At 34.9% G+C, this 21,746-nt stretch overlaps 1 protein-coding gene across 21 annotated transcripts in view; it reads left to right on the forward strand.

Annotated features, from left to right (window-relative positions):
- The window catches only part of LOC111051634 (four and a half LIM domains protein 2), a 276,721-nt gene that overhangs the window by 241,644 nt on the left and 13,331 nt on the right, over positions 1–21,746 (forward strand). For 10 of the 21 annotated variants that reach the window (XM_039437942.1, XM_039437941.1, XM_039437943.1 and 7 more), the window contains one exon: positions 5,554–5,784. The exons of 9 other annotated variants lie outside the window; for them this stretch is intronic. In XM_039437942.1, coding sequence (XP_039293876.1) covers positions 5,554–5,784 — 231 coding nt within the window. Of the gene's footprint in view, positions 1–5,484; positions 5,785–21,746 lie in introns of all 21 variants that reach the window. 2 more of the 21 variants (XM_039437958.1, XM_022338179.2) reach the window with 2 other exon arrangements.

Raw genomic sequence — 21,746 nt, forward strand, 5'->3', positions numbered from 1 at the left:
TTGGGATCGTTAACATAAACAAGTTAGTCTAAAGCCCAGATTATACTTCCGAATTTGTGCATTAGCATTTAAATCTGAATATTTATAACTAATCGGCTGTGGGTAGCATCTAATCGTGTAAAGACGACCGGTTTTATGATACTTCAAGAATTTATTATACGAAAACTGTCTATTCATCATTAAATAGATAACAGTGTCTATTGTCACGATGAAAACACAATGAGAATGACAGTAACTCGACTAATTCTGATATTAAGCAAGAATGATACATTAAACAAACTGAATAGTTGACAAATATTTGATAGAAACGCATTATTAATAGTCAAGAATAATAATCTCATGATAGACAAGAAAAAATTAATAAGTACCCTGCTGATACTTTCCTGAGTCTTTCTTAATATTGTTTTTTCTCAATTCTAATTCAACTTCTATTTCGGGGATTGAACCGATCTTCTTCTCCATATTCTCTCTATTTGGTTTAAACCATCATCTCAAATTGCTTGACCTTCAGTCTCACCTTACACTTATTCCTCTATTTACTTTTTGAGATCTATTTCGTTCCTGTCAGTGCTATGCAGTATGCTGGATCTGTCCTTCAAAAATTTTCTCTGGCTTCGGTGTAGAGTTTCATGTCGAAACATATTGCACAAATTCTAAGATATATTCCGTCAATCAGACCTCCATTTTGAAACACAATCATTATTTATTGTTAAAATTTGTCCATTATGATAATGAATATTTTGTATGAGTAGTTTCATATGGGAAGTTTACAAATGATTGTTCCCCCTTCCTCATCAATTGGCCTAATTTTTCATAATCATTATCATTTTTTACAAGAATTTTCCATTATAATATTAATATTTTGCATGACTAGGGGAAATGTTCAAAATTACAGCACCACTACTTGAAAACACTTCACTTGAATGGGCTACTCTTTCACAAATTAATAAGAGCAATATGAAAACTTGTAGTACCCTTTATTATTTGAAATATTACAACGTCTAGTTTCGACCATAACTTAGGTCATTTTCAAGTTGAAATGACCTCTACTTAATTTTTTTTCGCTGATCAGTAGCCCAATTTTCCATCATACACTTATATACTACCTACTAAATTTATGTATTCTGTAGAGGGAAAAATATTAATCCACTTAATATTATGCATCTGTATTATACACTTTCACTATGAATGAATAAATAACTACTGTGTAGCTAAGGATAGCCTACATTACTGATAATATTTTAATATCTTTCCTCATCATTTTGAAAGAATAAAGTATTCAGATTTTACATCTTACACAGTATGAGCTGGCAGTATAAGCAGGCAGGCATCTTTTGAAACAAGTTTAATTTTTTATGTTCAGTACTGGTTGATGACTCATGCCCTGTAGTCTGTTGCATTCAATGGAGATAAATTGAGCTCTTTTCACGGAGCCCTGAATAATAATGAGCCACGTACTTGACACTTGCCTCCCAAACAAACAGTTTTATGATTTTGTATGGCGCAATGCAAGATTCACTTGCTTACTTTATTGCTACTACCAACTGATAATGAATTGCAGAAACAGAAGAACGTAGACTCTCTTAATATGCTGTTCTAATACAAAGATTCGAGTAAAAGTTTCAACGGCGTATTTCCTATTCTAATTTGTTTCAATTGAAGGGTGACAGTGGAAATTGTGGATTGGAAAATGACTTAGATTTCGGTGAGAAACATTAGTTTAATTTATAGTTGCTTGGGAGTGGCTAAGCTGCAAGGTGTGAAATTTATTACGAATTTTATGAGTGCAACCCAAATCATGCTAAGCTTTCGTGGTATTTAGTCAGCTATTCCTAGTATAACGCTATTAACAAACGAACTATCAGTTCATCTTCAGTGAGAATTCGGTCACGAACGTTTAACATGCAAATAAAATATTATTGCTTTCAGCCTTCTGGTGGGGCTAAAACAGAGAAACACCCTTTTTCACTCAAAGTACTCGTTTAATAAATTTCCTAGTCATTTATTGTGACTATCGTAAGTGACGTGTTCTCGGTATTTCAATTGTAAGGGTGACTACTGAAGACGTAGAGGCAGGATCATTTGGCAGTTTTGAGATAAAAAATCTCTTTCTGAGAGTTGACCCCCCCCCTAAAACTGTAGGCTCTTTCATTATCAAACCAGAATCGTTCTAGAAGAACAAGCTAAATTCATTATTTCGGTTCGCTCATCGATTAATAAATTACCGAATTGAAAGTTGAAGTCAAGAAAAAAATTACAATAATGGTGATAAATGATGAAGTTTTTCCATTGAAAATGTATTCGATAAAAGCCTGCTTGAAATCATGTCCAGGCTCAGGTCAAACTAAATTTGGGTCATAATATCCCTGAAACTAGGCCTACATCTAACATCGATTTTCCTATCAGTTTTTATCACGTTTCACTCCATTCTAGGGAAAAATATGAATGATCTGGTTCACATGACCCAGTCTCGTTCAGTTTTGACATTGAAGTGAAGAGTAAACAACCCCAATCGAAGCATTTTCTACCCTTGCGTGATTGGCCCAGGCTTCCAGAACTGGTATTGCTCTTTTCTCAAAACTTCTCATGCATTTTGTTCTGTTTCCTTGTGAGTTCCTATCTAATCGATGGAAGAATTTATGAGTTCGGTTCTACTTCTCATCAATATTTGCTCGTACTTGAACTTGAGTTGGTTGGTTGGTCTAGGTCGTTCAAATTTAGAGTAGAGTGGAATTTTTTTCTAGGTAGAATTACAATTTCAATGTATTACTCGTACAATTAAAATCATTATGTGGGACTACATTTATTAGTACCTATCTCTATCTCTGTAAATTACGTTTCTGATACATAACAGCAAAAGACTGATATAATAGAATCTCAAATAAGATATTCAACAGTAACTTAGTATTTAAAACGCCCAAAAATCAGTTCTCTTATAAATTTTTCTTAGGAAATCTGATTTGATAAACAATACAAATGGAGGTCAAACACATTCTGGGAAGTGTTCAGTTGAGATTTTAATTTTAAAATATGAATTTTTGATGAAAACTTCCGGTTGCACAAATGAGAATCAAGGTTGACGTCTGATCACTTGTCAGACAGATAACGGTGATTGAAGATCAAATTTGATTGACGTGTAGTTCAGTGTCTCGAGTGTAGGCCTACGCTCTTATTTGTAACTTGAACTACTTCTCTAAATATATCCATAATAGAACATATTTTGGCCGTGACAATAAATTTAAGTTAGTCTAGAAATTCTCATCAATACAATACAACATTCTTCGATTGAAGAATGAATTTAATCGAATAAAATATCTCAATTCATGATTGGAGTTACATAATGACAGATTGATGAGCTGCATATTTACACGTAAACAGAATCGCTTATTTCCATAGAACTTTTCCATCAGAAAGACTTGAGAAAACAGGCATTCAGTAGATTTTCACAGCACCGCTTGCTTCTTAACTTCTATTGGATGTTTTCTTGACGACGAAATCGGTGCTCTTTCATTGGTTAGCTTGTGAAAGACTGAATTTTTTACTCAACTCTCATTGGTTGTTGTCATGGCGATAAATGGCTACTCCTGTATTGGTTAGCTCGTGATAGGCTGAATTTTCTATTGACTTTCATCGAGACACCGAAATTGCTGCTTTTTCATCAGTTGGCTTGAGATGGGCCAAGTTTTCCAGTACTCTGGGTCCCAAATAGTTGAGCTATTACACAATCTACTAGACACTGTGCTAGGAGTCAGAAGCTTATAGTTAGAGCTTAGATGAAAGTGAATACAATCGAATATTTAGAGTAGAATAGATGAATTGCATGATCTATCACGTGTATCATTAACACACATTTCCTCAGGCTCACTAATGAAGCTCAAGGTCACCATCCAAACCATAACATTCATTATGACAACAATGACAATAAATTGAGTTCGCTCTGTTGTTGAACTGTACGTGTCGTGTTTGGAAATGAGTCGATTCTATTTCTGTCAACTTGGTCTGATAAAACTCGTATGTTGATATCAAATTGCTAGTTGGTTTGCTTTGAATAATATTTTCCGCGTTATCAAGGATATGAAACAGATCGTGGTGAATTTTTAGAGATATACTTGTTGAATATCAACTGTTTTTTATCAAGTTCGATGAATTGCACTTATTTTCCAATTTAAAAAGTGAACTTTTCTCACTTTGTTTCACACGATGTATTCACAAAATTTCGCACATGCATTCTTGCAAAATTGAACTACAGTATCACAGTATTTCCCACAAATCACCCACAATTTAGTAAGAATGTAATTATAGATGTTAATGGCATATCATACTTCAGAAAAAAAATTATCTCATTATAATTAATATCAGAAACTTGATTCTATTATAGAATGGTCATGCATAATTTTACCCCAAAAATGTAGTGTGTGTGTTTGTGGAAGTCCCTAAAACAACAATTTTATATATTGATCTGATAATTTTGAGAGTACTCCCAATCTGTCAGGTATTTGAAAATCAGAAGAATTCACACCATACATCGCGTGTAGAATTGACAGTATAGGGTATAGGAATAATTATTCACTTATTATTACAATTATCCATTTATTTGTACTACTGGAATTATTACTAAGAGCCAATGTACCTAGAATACATTTCTATTCTAGGTACCTTGCTAAGAGCCATACGAAAGATCAATGATGATTTTGTGAAGTGCTACAATCAATGATGTTGAAGTGCTACTTGAATTTCTATTCACTTTCCACTTTGATTGAATTTCAATTATTTGCTTTTCATGCTATTTAAAGTACTCTCATACTTTCTACTTCTGGTAGAGACTTATGAGACTTGGAAAAGTAGGAGCAAAAGCCTTATATGAACTAATGAACAAGTAATCGAAATGAAATGATCATTTATTCCGTTATAACAAGATATTTTTCTTATTATTTTCATCTAGTTTATTTACTAGTTATTTCTTGAATAAGCTATCAAGTTTGTTTGAATTTAGTGTAAACTTCCTAGATAAATAATTACTAAATTAGGTATCTTTTTTCGTTAAGGCTACTCTTGAATAGAAATAAAAAATAAAAATCCAAGTACACTTTTTTTAAATTGTCTATTTACGACATGTTTCGGCCATGATGCCATTATCAAGTAATTGAACAACATTCTAATTACTGAATAATTATCATGATATATTCAGTAATTTGAATAATATTTAATTACTTGATAATGGCATAATTGCCGAAAAATGTCGTGAATGAACATTTTTTTTAATAGTACTTTTATTTTTTTATTTCAATGACTAAATTAGTATGAGGTGTGGGGAATAATATGAAACAAGGATATTGGTTGTTTACTGTAAATAAGTTATCAAGTATTAGTATACAAAAAATAATGGAATTCATTGTATGAATAAGGAATATTATAGAAAAATAATAAAATGTTTCTTTACAAAATGAGTTGACAAGACCTTAGGATCTACTCCCTTCCTCCCAGAAGTATTCCGTGTTTACCCACGTTTTTATAATACTATCCCATTATCTTTCTAAATAATTGTTGCGGTAGTTGAAACAACCGAAACGCAAACCAACATGGCGACCGACGTGCTGAGTAGCAAACTGACCGGACTGAAACTGACGACGAAGACGGTGGGTGAGGAACGGATAAAGGAGGCGAAGAGGAAGAACGAGGATGTGGCGATGTTGACGACTTTCATGCCGGGCCAGGAGTACAAACACTTCAACTGCGCCCTGGGCAAAGAGTGCTTGCTGGCTGATCCCAAACGAGCTCCAGCAGGTAAAACATTTATTGAAAAATGTACAAAAAGTCTTCCTGAAGTGCGGTGGAAGTAAAGCTGGACTAATGCTCTCATTTTCATTTGTAACTGGTTCAGATTGTCTTAAATGTTTTGTTATGAACTGATTTATGAACTTGAGTGCTTATTTAATCCTCTCATCTTTATTGTAACTTCTGTAATATTTGCTTCAAAGTACATAGTTAGGATTTATATTTTATTACAATTCAAATTCGTGGTGAGGACTTCTAATTCAATAATTAATGGCTGTTATTTTCTGATTCACTGTTCTTTTCGTCCGTTTCAATTTTTTAATTTTTCAACGGTTAGATTGAATTTATACAATTCTTTCAATATTAATCCGTTATTGAATCATTTTGTACAACTGAGTGATTGTAGTACGGTACTCACTATCTAATCAACCAATTGAATCGGTTGATTTATTGAATAATTTATTGAGTAACTACCAAAATTAGTGTAGGACAAGAAAGTATTTAGTTGGAATTGAAACGTTCCTCAATTTATTCTAATATTGTAATAAAAAAATTGATGAGCATTTTGATTTTAATGAATTTTAAATTTCTGATGAATTCTATTAGAAACTGTTAAGTGAAAATTGAACTCCTTTTCTAGTCAAAATTCTAGTCTTTACCAAATAATTATTTTAGTTGAATACTGACAAAAGTTTTAGTTTGATGTAGGCCTGATTATGATGAATACCAAATAAGTAAAACAATTTCAAAGATATCATTGTCAAGAGAAATATTACACATGTAGGCTACATGATTCCTCCTTCTACGAGCACACATACACAATTCTACACACATTTGACACACAAAACCACAAGATACTGGTGTTACACACTCACACTTAACCACAAAACTGTAGGCTTTGCACAATAATTATTTTTTCAATTCAGACTAAAACAGTCTAACGTTTTTGACTCAACTTTGAATTTTGTTTTTCAATCTTGAAATGTAACGATTCATAGAAGATTTTTTAATTACATTGGTTTGAACAAAGTTTTTACCTATAACGATTTTAAATTATTTATTTTTTCTATATTTCGTTTTTGAATTCATATTGATGCCGTACAAAACTGATTTTTCTATCAAGTAATGATTATATCTATTAATTGTCTGCCTCAACATTATTCTTGTGTAAGAAACTATCTTGATTGTTGATATTAATGATTTCAATATCATCAATAATTGTATCTTTTCAGATTGAATGACGTCAATTCAGTTATTTTTTTAAACTCTTTCCTTATTCAATCTAATAATAATATGACAGGTAATTTTCTGATTTTTGTGTTAGCAATGTCAATATTATCTCAGTAAAAAAGATGAACAGAGAATACAATAACGAATACAGTGCAGCTGCAAACATGCAATACTGCTCTTTTGCAATAAAAGGCTGTATTACACAGAAAGTATAGAATGTAATTACATTATTTACGTTTTTTGTGTAGTTGAGAAGTTGATATTGTCGTAATTATTCATATTAAATGAAAAAGACTAAGAAATTGTCAAAAAACCACAGATTTATTGATACTTAGAAAGACCGGTTCCGGTTATTACACCATTGTCAATCTCTGATAAACAATTTTATCTGTTCATCTGTTTATCAGAGATTGACAATGGTGTAATAACCGAAACCGGTCTTTCTAAGTATCAATAAATCTGTGGTTTTTTGACAATTTCTTAGTCTTTTTCATTTAACATTATATTACGCTCTGGTTTTACAATACAGTAAACCAAAATCAATGGTGGGGCGCAATCAACCCGTTTCAGCTTTGAAGTTTTCTCCAACACAACATCCTTAAGGCCATTCCACACAGCACGTGGCGTGCGTGGCTGGACGCACGCCACGCCGGCCACGCTAGCCACATGCCAATTCACACCGCCACGACTGTTGCGATGCTATACCGGCCACGTTTCCCGGCAGTATGTAGGAAGATGTCAACTCCGACGGTCCCGTGGTGTGAATCTGGATTTTCTTGTGGCTCACCTTGGTTTGATGACTCCAGCAGCAGCAGTAGTAATGATAATGAGCTGGTTTTATTGTATTCGGTGACAGCACGGGACCAGTGGGTATATCCAATCAATAAAAAAAGGAAGACCTATGGCGAATTCCATCATTTAATGCGCGACCTTGAGGCTGACAATTATAGTATACGTTCTATACGATAGTATACGTCTAGTATACGTTCTGCGCATGCTCGGACCAAAACGTGGCCGGACACGTTTGAAAAGATCGCTCAGAGAGCGAACTGTAGCCACGCGTGGCTAGTATAGCAAGCGTTGCCGCGTGGCCGTGGCTGCTATGTGAATTGCTTCATTTGATTAGCTGGGAAGCGATGTTTTGAAAAGTAGCTAGCGTGCGTCCAGCCACGCACGCCACGTGCTGTGTGGAATGGCCTTTAACATCATTTTAATGAAGCTGGAAGAGCCTCCACGCGGTGCGCCTGGATATCCAAATCAGGATGGAGACCTAGATTTGAAGAACTAAATCGGATTAATTCACAAAGCCCTTCTCCCCTCACCCTTCTTCTCCTATTCATGCTTTGGAACTGTTAAATACTAGAATGGCTATTTTCTTTGACTTAGCTGTGAGCCATTCTCTTTCCAGTCTATCTATCTGACCATCTGGTCAAACTCTTCTTCATTTCAAGCCCCAAACCCCTTGAGCATTCAAGGGCATGGGGCTTATCTTTCATTATTTCTCATCTATCCTAAATTCTTCACTTTCAAAGTGGTCAGGAGTAACTCTAGCGGCCAACGGCTCCGGGCGGACGAGCTAATAGAGAGGGCACCCCTTTGTCCTGGAGTTTGGGAACGGGCTCCAAAGGCGGATGAACTGCAAAATGCGGTCAACGGCATAGAGATGAGGAAGAAAGGAAAGGACGAGCACCTCATTAAAGATCCACACAGGATAAGTCCTAGTAGAATCTAATGGCTATGCTTGCAGCGAAATTCAATTCCGGAGTAAGCTCCTCAATCGGATCTCCGGGAGGAGCAGTTTCAAGTGTGATGGGAGTATGTGAAATGCGATGGCCAGGCTCCGGTTCCCTAAAAATCCAAGATCATCAAGTTTACTTCTCTGGAACAGACAATGACAGGCATGAACTGGGAGTGGGTTTCATAATGACAAAAGGAGTAGCGAAATGTGTAGACAATGTCATCCCAGTCTCATCAAGATTGATACTAGTACAACTAAAAGCGAAACCAGTGAACATAAATATCATTCAAGTGTATGCACCAACAACTGATGGAACGGATGAAGAAGTCGAAGAGTTTTACAATAGTATAAATGAAATAATGAGAAAACTCAAGAAGCAAGACTTGACAATTGTCATGGGCGACTTTAATGCAAAACTTGGATCAGGCAGAACATCAAGTTCCGTGGGGCCTTTTGGCTCATGGAACAGAGGAAGTGGCACAAGGACAATCTCATTGAATACAGGAGAATACAGATTATCATTAGAAAGAAGATAAGAGAAGCCAAGGAAAGGGAGAAGGTTGAACAGTGTCAGGAGATAGAGTTCCACCTAAGCAGATATGATAGTTTTAATGTCCATCGCAAGGTGAGGGAGGTGGCTGGGAAGTTCCGGAATGGTAATATTGGCCGAATAGCAGATGGGGATGGTAATTTGCTCATAAGTAAGGAAGATAAGAAGAAAGTTTGGGAGCAATATCTGCAAGATTTATTCCATGACCTCAGAGTACAACAACCTGCCATGGAAGACAGCACAGGACCCAAAATTCTCTTGGAGGAGGTAACTTCAGAAATTAAACAGATGAGGGATGGAAAAGCAACAGGCCCAGATGAAGTCCCAACAGAGTTTTTAAAGTTACTTGACAAGGAGAATTTAAAGATTTTAACAGAAATTTTTAACAACATATACTCAACTGGGCAAATTCCAACACAGTGGCTAGAATCAGAGTTCATTGCAATTCCGAAAAAGTCAAGTGCAAGATCTTGTGAGGACTATCGAACTATCAGTTTAATTAGTCACATGCTCAAATTGTTTTTAAAAATAATTCACAAACGAATTTATCATAAATGTGAGGAGCAAATTGCACCAAATCAATTTTGTTTTGTGAAAGCTGTGGGCACAAGGGAGGCTTTGTTTGATTTGCAGGTTTTGTTTCAGAGATGCAGAGATGTAGGTTGTAATGTCTTTGCATGTCTAATTGATTATAAAAAAGCGTTTGACCGTGTTGGACATGAGCAAATGATGGATGTACTGAAGAAAACTGGAATTGACGGAAAAGACCTGAGAATAATAGCTAGCTTGTACTGGAATCAGTCTGCGGTCCTCAGAGTGGATGGAGAGCATACAGATCCGGTGAAGATCCTGCGTGGAGTGAGGCAGGGTTGCATCTTATCACCAATTATTTTCAATCTGTATTCAGAACACATTTTTGGGGAAGCGCTTGGAGACATAGATGAAGGTATCTCAGTGAATGGAGTCAAACTTAACAACTTACGTTATGCAGATGATACCATAGTGTTCTCTGATTCAATGGATGGCCTGCAAAATTTAGTGAATAGGATCACAGAAACAAGTAAAGTCTATGGCCTTGATATAAATACTAACAAGACAAAGTTCATGGTCATAAGCAAAGAAAATATCGGAGGGGTCAACCTGTACATCAACCAGACAAGAATTGAACGAGTCTCACAATACACCTACCTGGGGACTATGATCAATGAGTTATGGGACAATTCTCAGGAGATCAGATGTCGGATTGGAAAAGCCAAGAGTGCTTTTTTAACAATGGGTTCAGTTTTCAGGAGCCATGACCTCACCCTAGGCACAAAGCTAAGGCTCCTTAAATGTTATGTGTATTCAGTGCTTCTGTATGGTGTAGAATCATGGACCCTGAAGGAAGACACAGTATCCAGGCTCAATGCATTTGAATTATGGCTGTTCAGAAGAATCTTGAGGATTCCATGGACAGATAGAATTACCAACCATGAGGTGCTAAGGAGGATGAATACAGCCCCAGAACTGGTCAACCACATTAAATGTCGAAAACTTGAATATTTGGGTCATATAATGCGCAATAAAGGGAGATACGAAATATTGCAAAGCATCTTGCAAGGGAAAATAGAAGGCAGGAGAGCCCCAGGAAGGAGAAGAATTTCCTGGTTGGCCAACCTCAGAGCATGGTTCGGAAAGACCTCTATTCGATTGTTCCGGAGCGCAACCAACAAAGTAATAATAGCCAGAATGATCGCCAACGTTCGTAACGGACAGGCACCCTAAGAAGAGAAACCAAAATACAATACGGTACAGTGATCCGTGGTCTAGTGGATAGAGTGCTTGCGTAGCAGCATAGAGATCCCGGGTTCAAACCCCACTGAGAGCCAAAAGTTTTTTAAACAGATCACTCCCGTGTTATCGGATGGGCACGTTAAACTGTCGGTCCCGGCTGAAGTATGACAGTCGTAAGGCCCATTGACGGCTTAAAATTATATATTCAGGCGGTGGAACATTCCCGCAAGGAACTCCCCACCAACAAAAGCCATACGAATTTAATTTTTTAATACGGTACACTACAATACAATACAATACATCAGAATCCAATACAACTCTATACAATGCAAAACCATACAAAAATATAAATAAGTCAATCCACTTTTTCAGAAGAAGAGTCATTTTATATTCTTCTCTGTGAATAATTCTCATACATGTTATTATTTCCAATCTTATAAGAATTTTACTTTAATTTTTTCCCTTAATACACACCTCCAATGTGTGTAATATTCGTATATGTCGCCCACAATCCTGCACTCATTACGTAAAACGTCACCTGGCTGAAAGATCCGTTAGTTGAAGTGTTTATGTTTGCCAGATGCAGTGATTCAGCAGATCTTGACTGCCATAATTGAATTCAAGGTCACAGAACTCCGGTAGCCGAAAATGTGACCCACCAGATTTACTGCAATATTCTATTTCAATCCAGCTACTGTTCATTATTGCACTTCTCCAACTTTCCATTTGTCATTCAGATGAATAGTCAAATGAGATTTGAACTTTGAAAAGAGATTTGAATAGTCAACTAGTTCTACTTATTCGCCTACTCAAATATTTACTAATATATACCATATGACTATACCTTCATAGTCAAATATGATGCCTTCACATTATTTGTTACATAATAGGCCTACTACACTTCTATTACATGCCTATTTAGTAAAATCTATTTTGAAATGGCATTTCATTTTTGACACCTGGACGGTTACTCCCATACTGATCTACTATGGTAAGATCCACTTGAGAATGTCAGAATTGAACGAATGGGAAGCATTGTTGTTGTATAAAAGTAATGCTGACAGTTTGAAGTGTATCTCAGCATACACCTCTGCACGGTGACTTGTACTGCTTTTAGCTCCCACACGTCTAATAGGAATCCGGAAGATTGAAACTAAATACAGTACAGATCTAATGTAGGATGAATGAATGAATTTTGATAAGTAGCTTAGTTGAATAGATGATGTAAAAATATATAAATATAATAGGAATAGCTGTGTAGAAGAGCGACGTGTTCTTCATTGATTGAAAGTTGAAAGTGAACGGTTTCTTCTGTAGGTGTAACAACTTTTTGAGGTTATGTTTGCTCTGCGGTGTAGGCCGTTGTGATACAGATTTTTAATATTCGGAGATGTGGCTTTCGAATGGGTTGTTTGATTTATTATATCATGCAGGTGTGTAGGTTGTTTTTGGAAAGTTATTTTTGGATGTCGGGAGATGACTTGTGGGTTTTGATTGGATCCATGATTTATTGTTTCGTGTGACAGGATGAGAAGACCTAGAGAGTTCTATATAGGCCTAGTAGTTCAATTTATATGATAAAGATGAATGGTGATATTCACAGTAATTCATTGATACTATGAACTTATAGAATTCCTACAAACTCTTATAATTAGAAGTCCAGTTTTTAAAGTTGACCAGCATAAGTGAATTGGATTTACACTTGCCAAATCATAAAACAGAATAAGAATTTTGGTATTCACCGTAAAACCAGAATCATATTTTACCAAAATCAAAATTTATCGTAAAACGTTTTGTGGTACCAGAGTTCCACAGATCAAAGATCAAATTTCCTCAGTTATCATGACGACTATAGACCTAGTCAAGGGATCTCTCCTCAGTGAATGCCCCAAACCCTATCACGTATATGGAATTGAAAAAGGTTTAATCTCATTTTAGTATAAACCATAGAGAAACAATAGTGAAAGTAGATATTCCATGGTATATGGAATGGTTTATGTCGCAGCTTTTACTGTTATCTCAAGTCGATTACTGTAGATTTTTACTGTTTTGGCCGGGTGAGATTGTATGAACGGCACAGTATGAGAGACTGCCAGCGTCACATAGCTTTATGGGAAAGAACTACGTGGACTATCGGCTTGAGATAACAGAAAAAGTTACGACATAAACATCCTATACCATGGGATATCTACTTATATGCTATTGTTTCTTCTATGGTATAAACATCCCATACCACTTCGGCACTCACCAAGTTGAAGTACTCAAATAGCAATGGAGATTGTATATACGGTTGGAACAAGTTTTTCTCTTTTAACGTGTTCTAAATAATTGACAAGTTATCAATATTCCTGACAAATTTCAACGACCTTCTGTGACCTTCACGTGTTCTTCCTCTTCCAAAAACCTTATTTAAGCTTGCTAGCTTCCTCCGCACATTATCCTTCTATCTTCCTTCCTCTCCATCTGAACAGCCATTGTCTCACATTTTTATTATCTCCCAGTTATAATGACGACTCTAAATCTCAAGGTATCACATTAATGAGAGGGTGTAGAGTAGGTGTGATGGGGGGGGGAAATCCTCTGAATAATAGCAATAATTCGAGGAGGATAGTCAATGAGACATTGTTCCATTCAATGGCAGAATTATTATTGAAGCCTATAGGTGTGTCACCCGTTTTGGAGAATGGACGCCCACGAAATATTTGAGACGAAATTGGGTTCTCTGCTCATTAACCTGTGTCTCGCAATTTGAATGCACGAATTACTTTTTACTGAGAGAGACAGAAAGAGAGAGAGGGAGGCAGAGTGAGAGAGAGAGAGAGAGATATTGTTTTCGTATTTGTGTGAGATGGTTGTTGACTGAGAGAGGGTGAGAGATTATGAAGAATAATTAGATTAGATAACTTAATTCATATAGATATTTCCACATTCTACCCTTGATTAAAATCTATAATAGGTAATTTTATTAGAAGGAGAGAAAGAAAGAGAGAGTGAAAAAGGGAAGAGTGTAAGATTGATGCAATTAGATAGAAATAGATAGACAGAGATTAGATTAGAGAAGGATAAACGGATAAGGATAAGGGAGATTAGTAGAAAGAGAGGTTGATGGAGAGAGAGTGGGAGAATGACAGAGAGGAGATAGAGTGACTCATTTAGGGTCACGTCTTTGCATTTTCCATGACATGAGGTTCCAATTGTCAGAACTGTTTTGCGTGACTCTAATTTTTCTATTTGAATATTCAGCTTTTGGAATTGAGTCCGGTGAGCTATTGAATTGGATTGATGGATAATCAGATTATGATGAATTGTATCATGAGCAATGGTTAAAAATGAGAGAAGTTTCAGTGAAAAGGATGGTTAATGACTAAGGTGATGAAATAGAAAACTTAGTTTCAACTCTAATATTTTTCCGGTTTTTATTTTCATGTTGAGAATGATCGAAGTTTTGAGCTCAGTACAACTGTACATATATATATATATCCTCCTTGCTTGAATTTAGCAAAGGTTGGAATGACTATTTGGCGTATTCCAATTTCTATGCATCATTAACTGTACAAAACAATAGAACATTGAACACTGTTGGATTGAATGAGCGAAGTTTTGATGATCGGATATGCAAATGATTGAATGATTTGGCGAGTGTCATGATGATCTAATCATTCCACAATTTAATGATTGTATTGACATATCGATAATAGCTAGACTAGACAACTAGACAAATAGAAAATAAGAAGAAGAAGAAGAAGAAGAAGAAGAACAAGAACAGAAGAAGAAGAAGAAGAAGAATGGAGAAAAAATAAAAAGGCGACGAAGAATATTGAGTAAATCCTTATTTGATATTTCTGGAAATTTACGAGTTTTCCTGCTCGCTTTACTCAGCGAATGATTTAAAAAAATGATTTGTTAAATCCTTATTTGTAATTTCTCAAGAAATACTGCTCATATGCGTTTTATTTGTCCTAAACATTATGCTGCTCAACAATTCACTGACTGTGGGCAGCAAAACCGGACTATAAGTACCATAATATGCAAATCTATCCATAAATCTTGCAGCTAGTTAAATTTTTCAATGCTAATGAGACGGATTGGAAGCCGATTCAAACTGTTCAAAGTACTGTATGCAATTTTTTACGGGAATATATTCTCAGAAAAAATAAACATTTCACTAGTAAGCTACGTCATAGCACATAAGGAAGCACCAATTGCTAACAAATTACTTTCAGATTGCAGACTATTTTTAACAGTGAGTAATGAAGCATAATGTGGCTATTATAACATGCTGAGATATTTCACATGGATCTTATAGCAAAATAGAACAAGAACTATCCAGTACTGCTATCAATTACTATGGAGTAATATCTGTTTCTTTGAATTTGATTATTTACGACAAAATGAGATGAGGAGATAAGATGAGCTCTCGGATCTCTTGTTGGAAGGGTGGTTACTAGAGGCCAGCTCCGCTAGCCTCAACAGACAGTTATGAGCGTCTGGATCAAACCAAATTTCATTTCCAAATATGAACAGAATACAGAATTGTTGTTGAACAAAATACACAAGAACACCATTGTAAAGATTTTCACCACATAGATGAATCTGTGTGTTAGGGAGAGTTCTAAATGTTAACTAACATAGCATGGAAATAATAATTATTATAAATAAATTTTACAAAATCACTTCAGGTAGTTCATGGATTCATGGTGATTGATGTGATAAACGTGAAATTTGAAATCAGAGAGCTGTAACGTTGGTTATTGATAAGAATGATGCAAACGAAGATTAGAAGTACGAAGTCATCAGTATCAAATTTCTTACTTGTGATAGCTTCGATTGGCTAGAAGATAATGCAACGATTTTTTTCACTAAATTCTATTCTGTTATGGAAGATAACACTAAGATAAGGTAATGATAGTGCTATCTTCTATAACAGGATGAAATTTCGTGAAAAAATTATCTCATCTCCACTGCCTCTTTCATACTATAAGACCTATAACCATAGAGTAAAGATATTCAATAGTATCATAAACTATTATTATGATATCATAGTATAATTTGTCTCTGCTAAAACGATTCCTATCCAGGTCTGGTATTTTTTATCCCACACACCAACAATGATGTCTTATACTTCTCACTTCTCTCACATTAGAAACTAAAACAGTCTGCAATCGGTCAGATTTGGAGTTCAATCATGGAAACAGTGAATCATGCGTTGCCTCTAGACTCTAGTGAGATTTACTTTGAACTGTCAGCATTGGTTGAATGAAGAAGAATTGATGTTACACATGGACTTAATGCTGTCAGTTTGAAGTGAATCATGCGTTGTCTCGCCACATTCCTCTTCCCACTTTTCTTTCATCTTCCTTTTTCATTCATTTCTCTCCTCACCACTCTCCTTCTCTTCTCGCTTCCCACTTGGATGTGACGTCATACCTGTGACTTCACACGCATGTAGGCCGCGCTCAGTTGAATCTTTCACCTTTCTAGATCGAAAACTCACCCACTCGAAAACTGATTTCCTCAAGTCCGTTCATAGGAAAGAGGTTTTTGAATGAACTCATATCAAGAGGTTTTTGAATGAGCTAGCCGGAGTCACATTTTGACTGTAAACGAATCTCTGTAGCCTACTACTAGCTTTCCTAGATCTCAGATTTTTTAAATCAGCCTATTGATGTAATCATAATAGTTGAATCTATCCAATTACATAATAGCTGAATCATTAGCATAATAGTTAATAATAGTTGAATCTTTTACCTTTCTAAAGATCGAAAACTCACCCACTAAAAACTGATTCTCCTCAAGTCTTCTGAAAAATATTGCAATTCCATTGTTCTTGGAATAAATTTAGATCATATTGAGACAATATCATCTGGAACGAGAAGGAATGAGAGCTGCCAACTGAGCTAGTGAAAAGTCTTCTAGAAAAGTTTCCTGTTTCAGACTCATTCAAGCGCTCACACTTTGCGGTAGATCATGTTCATTGATGCCCGATAGCTATAATAATCTTCAATACTATCAATAACTATGGCCTCCAACTCCATTCTAGCGTCTAGCTTACTGCATATTATATTATATAGTAGGGTACTATTGTAAAGGTATATAGGTACTTTGTATCTTTATAGGTTCCGGTATACTATTTTGATTCAGTTGTGTATAGGTAGCTTATACCATATCAACTTTTTAGTTGCATTGTTTAATCGTCTATTACTATAACTATTGTTTATTGGTATTGGCATTCTAATATCTAGTTTACTGCACATATACAGTAGGCTACTGTAGAGGTATAGGTATAGCATATACTTTGTATCTTTATAGATTCCGGTATACTACTTTGATTTAGTTTTGTATAGGTAGCCTATACCCTATCAACTTATTAGTTGCATTGGTTCATTGCCTATTTCTATTGTTTATTGCCACTGCATTGGTTTATGCAGCCTATAGGCATTATCAGTTGAGTTACTAATTTGTGTTTAAGTATCTTAATTCGATTCAGTTGAATCACTATAGGACTATGGTTTAGTATTATAGTTTAGTATGTAACGTATGCTATATTGACTTATTAGGTGAGCTTCCTCCATTGTATACCATAAATATTTGTTATATACTGTACTGGAGATTGGAGATGTTGATGTTCAGTGAGCATCCTTATAAATGTCGCCGCCCTCAGAAGCAATCAGTGGACCGGAAAAACAATGCCAAATAAGGCATCCAACACACTCTGCTGTGACCGTGGCCTTCAACAGTCTCGCATGACACACCACACTGTAAACGATACTTACTAAATAGATAAAAAAAATCGTTTTTGCTCTTTTCAGTCGACGTATTACGGTGATATTTTTACCTGTAACAAATATTGTGATGATATAAATATTTGTCATAGTCTATTATCAGATTCCCAGTCTTTTGATTCATGAATGTATTGAGAGAAATATGACAAGAGGATCGACGATACATTCATATGAAACAAGGAGACGGCATCATCTTAGAGATGATCATCATCGAACTACTCTTTTTGCTTGAGGAGCTGGGAGTTTGTGTATCAGTCTTCATTATGCCTTAATGACATATAAAGCTCATGATGCTCAAGGACATACAAATTTTAGAAGTGAATTAAAAAAGCTCTAATTAATGTACGTGAGCTTATTAAAAGCTCGATTCGATACAGAACGTGAGTTTACTAATGAGCATTTCAACCACTATCACTCATCCTCCAATGCTTTCATCAATTAAAAAATAAAATGACTCAACTCTAAAATTGACATGACATGTACCACTTCAATAGGAAGTCATCGGATATCAAATTGAAAAAATTGAAAACCTCCGACATTTGAACACGGTCAAGCTGAGTACGATTTACAAGTAGTGTGATCTGGAATATATCGATAGTAGCCTAACTATCGCCATAGAAATCATATGTTTTAGTGCACTCGTTGTAATCCATACCTGATTTGACCATGTGCAAATGTCTTGGCCGAGCTTGGTGAAACTGGACATCAGAGTTCTATAAAACCTCAGTTTTCTGGAAAAACTATACGTTTTCTGGTTAAAAAATCTGACTTCATAGAAGTTATTCTATGATCTAACTTCATACATAATCTCACAGGCTAAATCCACTCATCTTTTCAGTTTTATCAAGTTCGATTCATTCCATATGAAATGAAAGTGATATGATGAATGCAGGAGCAACAAAAAATATTCATAATACCTAATTAAATAGCCTACTAGGTTTCTGGAATAAGTTTGCTATAATACAGTTAAAGAAAAGTATAGATATAACGTAACCATTCTACCAAACAGGATTATTCTCCTTTTGGGTATTTGAATCAGATAAAAACTTTGACCAATATTCAAATGAGCTGTAGGTCAAATACAAGTTTATATTATTATACAGTCGTGTGTCGTATGTCTAATCAAAAATTATGGAAACTCAATGTAGATCTTGATATCTATATTATAAGGAGTAAAGGAATTAACTCAAACTCCTTAATGAATAGAATGTTTTGTCAAATTTGTCAAGAAACTTGTATCCGTTTTGAAACAATATACTATGAATATAGTTAAATTATTCAAACACCTACATTATGATACTGCCATTTACGAACTCGAACTGCCAAATAATATTTAATTACAGCTTTATGATGCTCTACAATTTGAATCCTACGCTAGTGTTTAAAGCAAATAAAATTCAGACCAATACCTTGACATACTTATTGTCTACTTCCATTACAAGCAATAATAATATTTGATTATCTTTATTGCTGTATTAGTATCACAATATGATTTGATTTATGTAGGCTAATTTGTTCTTTATACTGTTGTTATTAGAGAAGCCAACACAAACATAGTAGATCATTGATTTTATTGCTCCTCTATCCATTCCATTTTCTACTAGTTGGTACTTTAAACTGCTAATTTATTCATGTTTGATTTTTAATGCACTGCAGTCTCTCATCTATGTAGTATATTTATAGCCCAGTCAATAAAGGTTTTTTCGATCCGAAAATTAAATAAAAGCTGAATATTCTACCATCGATAGAACCCTCCCAGAGGGTCATTCTCCCAAAAGTCCCAAGAGATCCCCTTGGAGCTTTCCCCCCTAGCACCCCTCAAAGTTGAAAAATGCAGGTAATCACGGAAAATCAATTATCTCTGTACCCATTGATCGGAAACAGCTCTATTATATGCCATTCGATTAGTTACATTATGGACTACAATATTAGTTTCATTCATTTTTTCAATAAAATTAACAGTTTTCTTGATAAATTAATATATATGTAAAAATTTAGGGGGTTTGCGATTTGATTTTTTTGTTTTCTTTGATTAACTTTGAAGCAAGTAGTTTTAAAGAAAAATGAGCCGAATAATTAATGTAGCCACTCTCATTGCAAATCCATTGATGTATATTGTTATGTATTTGCGATTCGATTTGACGCCGTGGAAGGGGAAACAGTCAACGCGGAACGGCGCGGCTGACTCTCTTAGCCATAGTAAACAGCAAACTGGAATTCAATTATCTCTGTAAACATTAATCGGAAAAAAATCTATCATATGCCATTCGATTCGTTAAATTAAGGACTACAATATTAGTCGAATTAATTCCCTCAATAAATCGAACAGTTTCCCTAATAAAATAATATAATGTAAAAATTTAGGGGTTTTTCGATTTGATTTTTTTGTTTTCTCTGATTAACTTCGAAGCAAGTAGTCTTAAAGAACAATGTGACGAATAATTATTGTAGCCACATTCATTGCGAATCCATTTATGTATATTGTTATGTATTGCGATTCAAGTTGACGCTGTGGAAGGGGAAACAGCCGACGCGGCTGACTCCCTTCACCATAGTAAACAGAATAATACTGCTGTCTACATTGCATCTCATTTACAGTATGGCGCTCGAAACAATCAATTTTGTCTATTGTTTTGACATGCGCTGTATATAGATCTTCACTTTTCAATACTCTTAAAAAATATTACAATTTTCTTGATTTAACCATGCTGATGATAAAGATCAGGATTTCGTTGTTTTCTCACAGAATTTATTATATTAATTTGAAGTGTGCCTTCTCCATACGAGTCAGAGGTAACACAATATGATGACTCTAGTTTCAGATATTGATGTTTTTCATCAAAGTTTCATGATATATTATGTGTCCGACTCCTTCATCTTATCCTTACTTTGTGAAAAATTAAGATTTAAAATTTATTTTCAAGAACAAAAAAACAAAAAAATTTTCAAGCTGAAAGTAGATCAATTTGTTGCACATTCGGTGCAAATATTAACAAATGTTACCAAATATTATCACATATAGTGAGAACGAATTATTCTGAAGCTTACTATTCTCACTGAACATGAAGAGGCAATACCAAGCCAGAATCGCAGTTCCGTTCAAATCATTATTATCAGAGCTTTCAAATTGATGCTATGTAACTATGGATGTTATCCCCATCTCACAATTTCCCTATTTATCCTTATCCTGATTCAGAATAAAGTAGTTGATCTCTATAATCACAGAAATCAATGTACAGTACCTATAATAAATAGTAAAAATAACAAAATTTGTAGTAATAATGCAACTTTTTCTAATTTGAATTTCAAGGCTCATAAAATGACTTTTTCTCAATCACAGGCAGAAATTCCAATGATTATCATAATAGTAATTTAATGAAAATTGTTTATATTGTACATTGTTCGACGTAAGATAAGCTACATCTTTAAGGTAACCAACGTATTTAGGATTATCATGTTTATGAATGAAAGCGAGACTGTGATAGAAGATTGGTCAAACTGAAATATAAACATTATAGACAATCCATATTTCTGATCAACTATAATTATAAATGATAGTATCAAGCCGTAATGAATTGAGCAACTGAATTTCAAAGTTACTATCCACTGTTCAAATCGCACTGTGATTTCCTTTTACTTCCGGAAACTGTTTGATTTATTGAGGAAATGAATACGACTAATATTTTAGTCCATAATGTAACGAATCGAATGACATATGATAGATTTTTTTCCGATTAATGGTTACAGATAAGCTACTTTACAGAGAGAATCATAGAAAGTTTCGACTCAACTATCCCAATGTATATTTTTTTTTATGCCTCAGCCGTCATATATATTTGGCTCAACTGAAGGTATATTATCATCCTGGCTTGAAGAATATTAACTGTAGAAAACAGCT

Source organism: Nilaparvata lugens, chromosome 11, assembly GCF_014356525.2.
Source record: "Nilaparvata lugens isolate BPH chromosome 11, ASM1435652v1, whole genome shotgun sequence".
Taxonomy (NCBI): domain Eukaryota; kingdom Metazoa; phylum Arthropoda; class Insecta; order Hemiptera; family Delphacidae; genus Nilaparvata; species Nilaparvata lugens.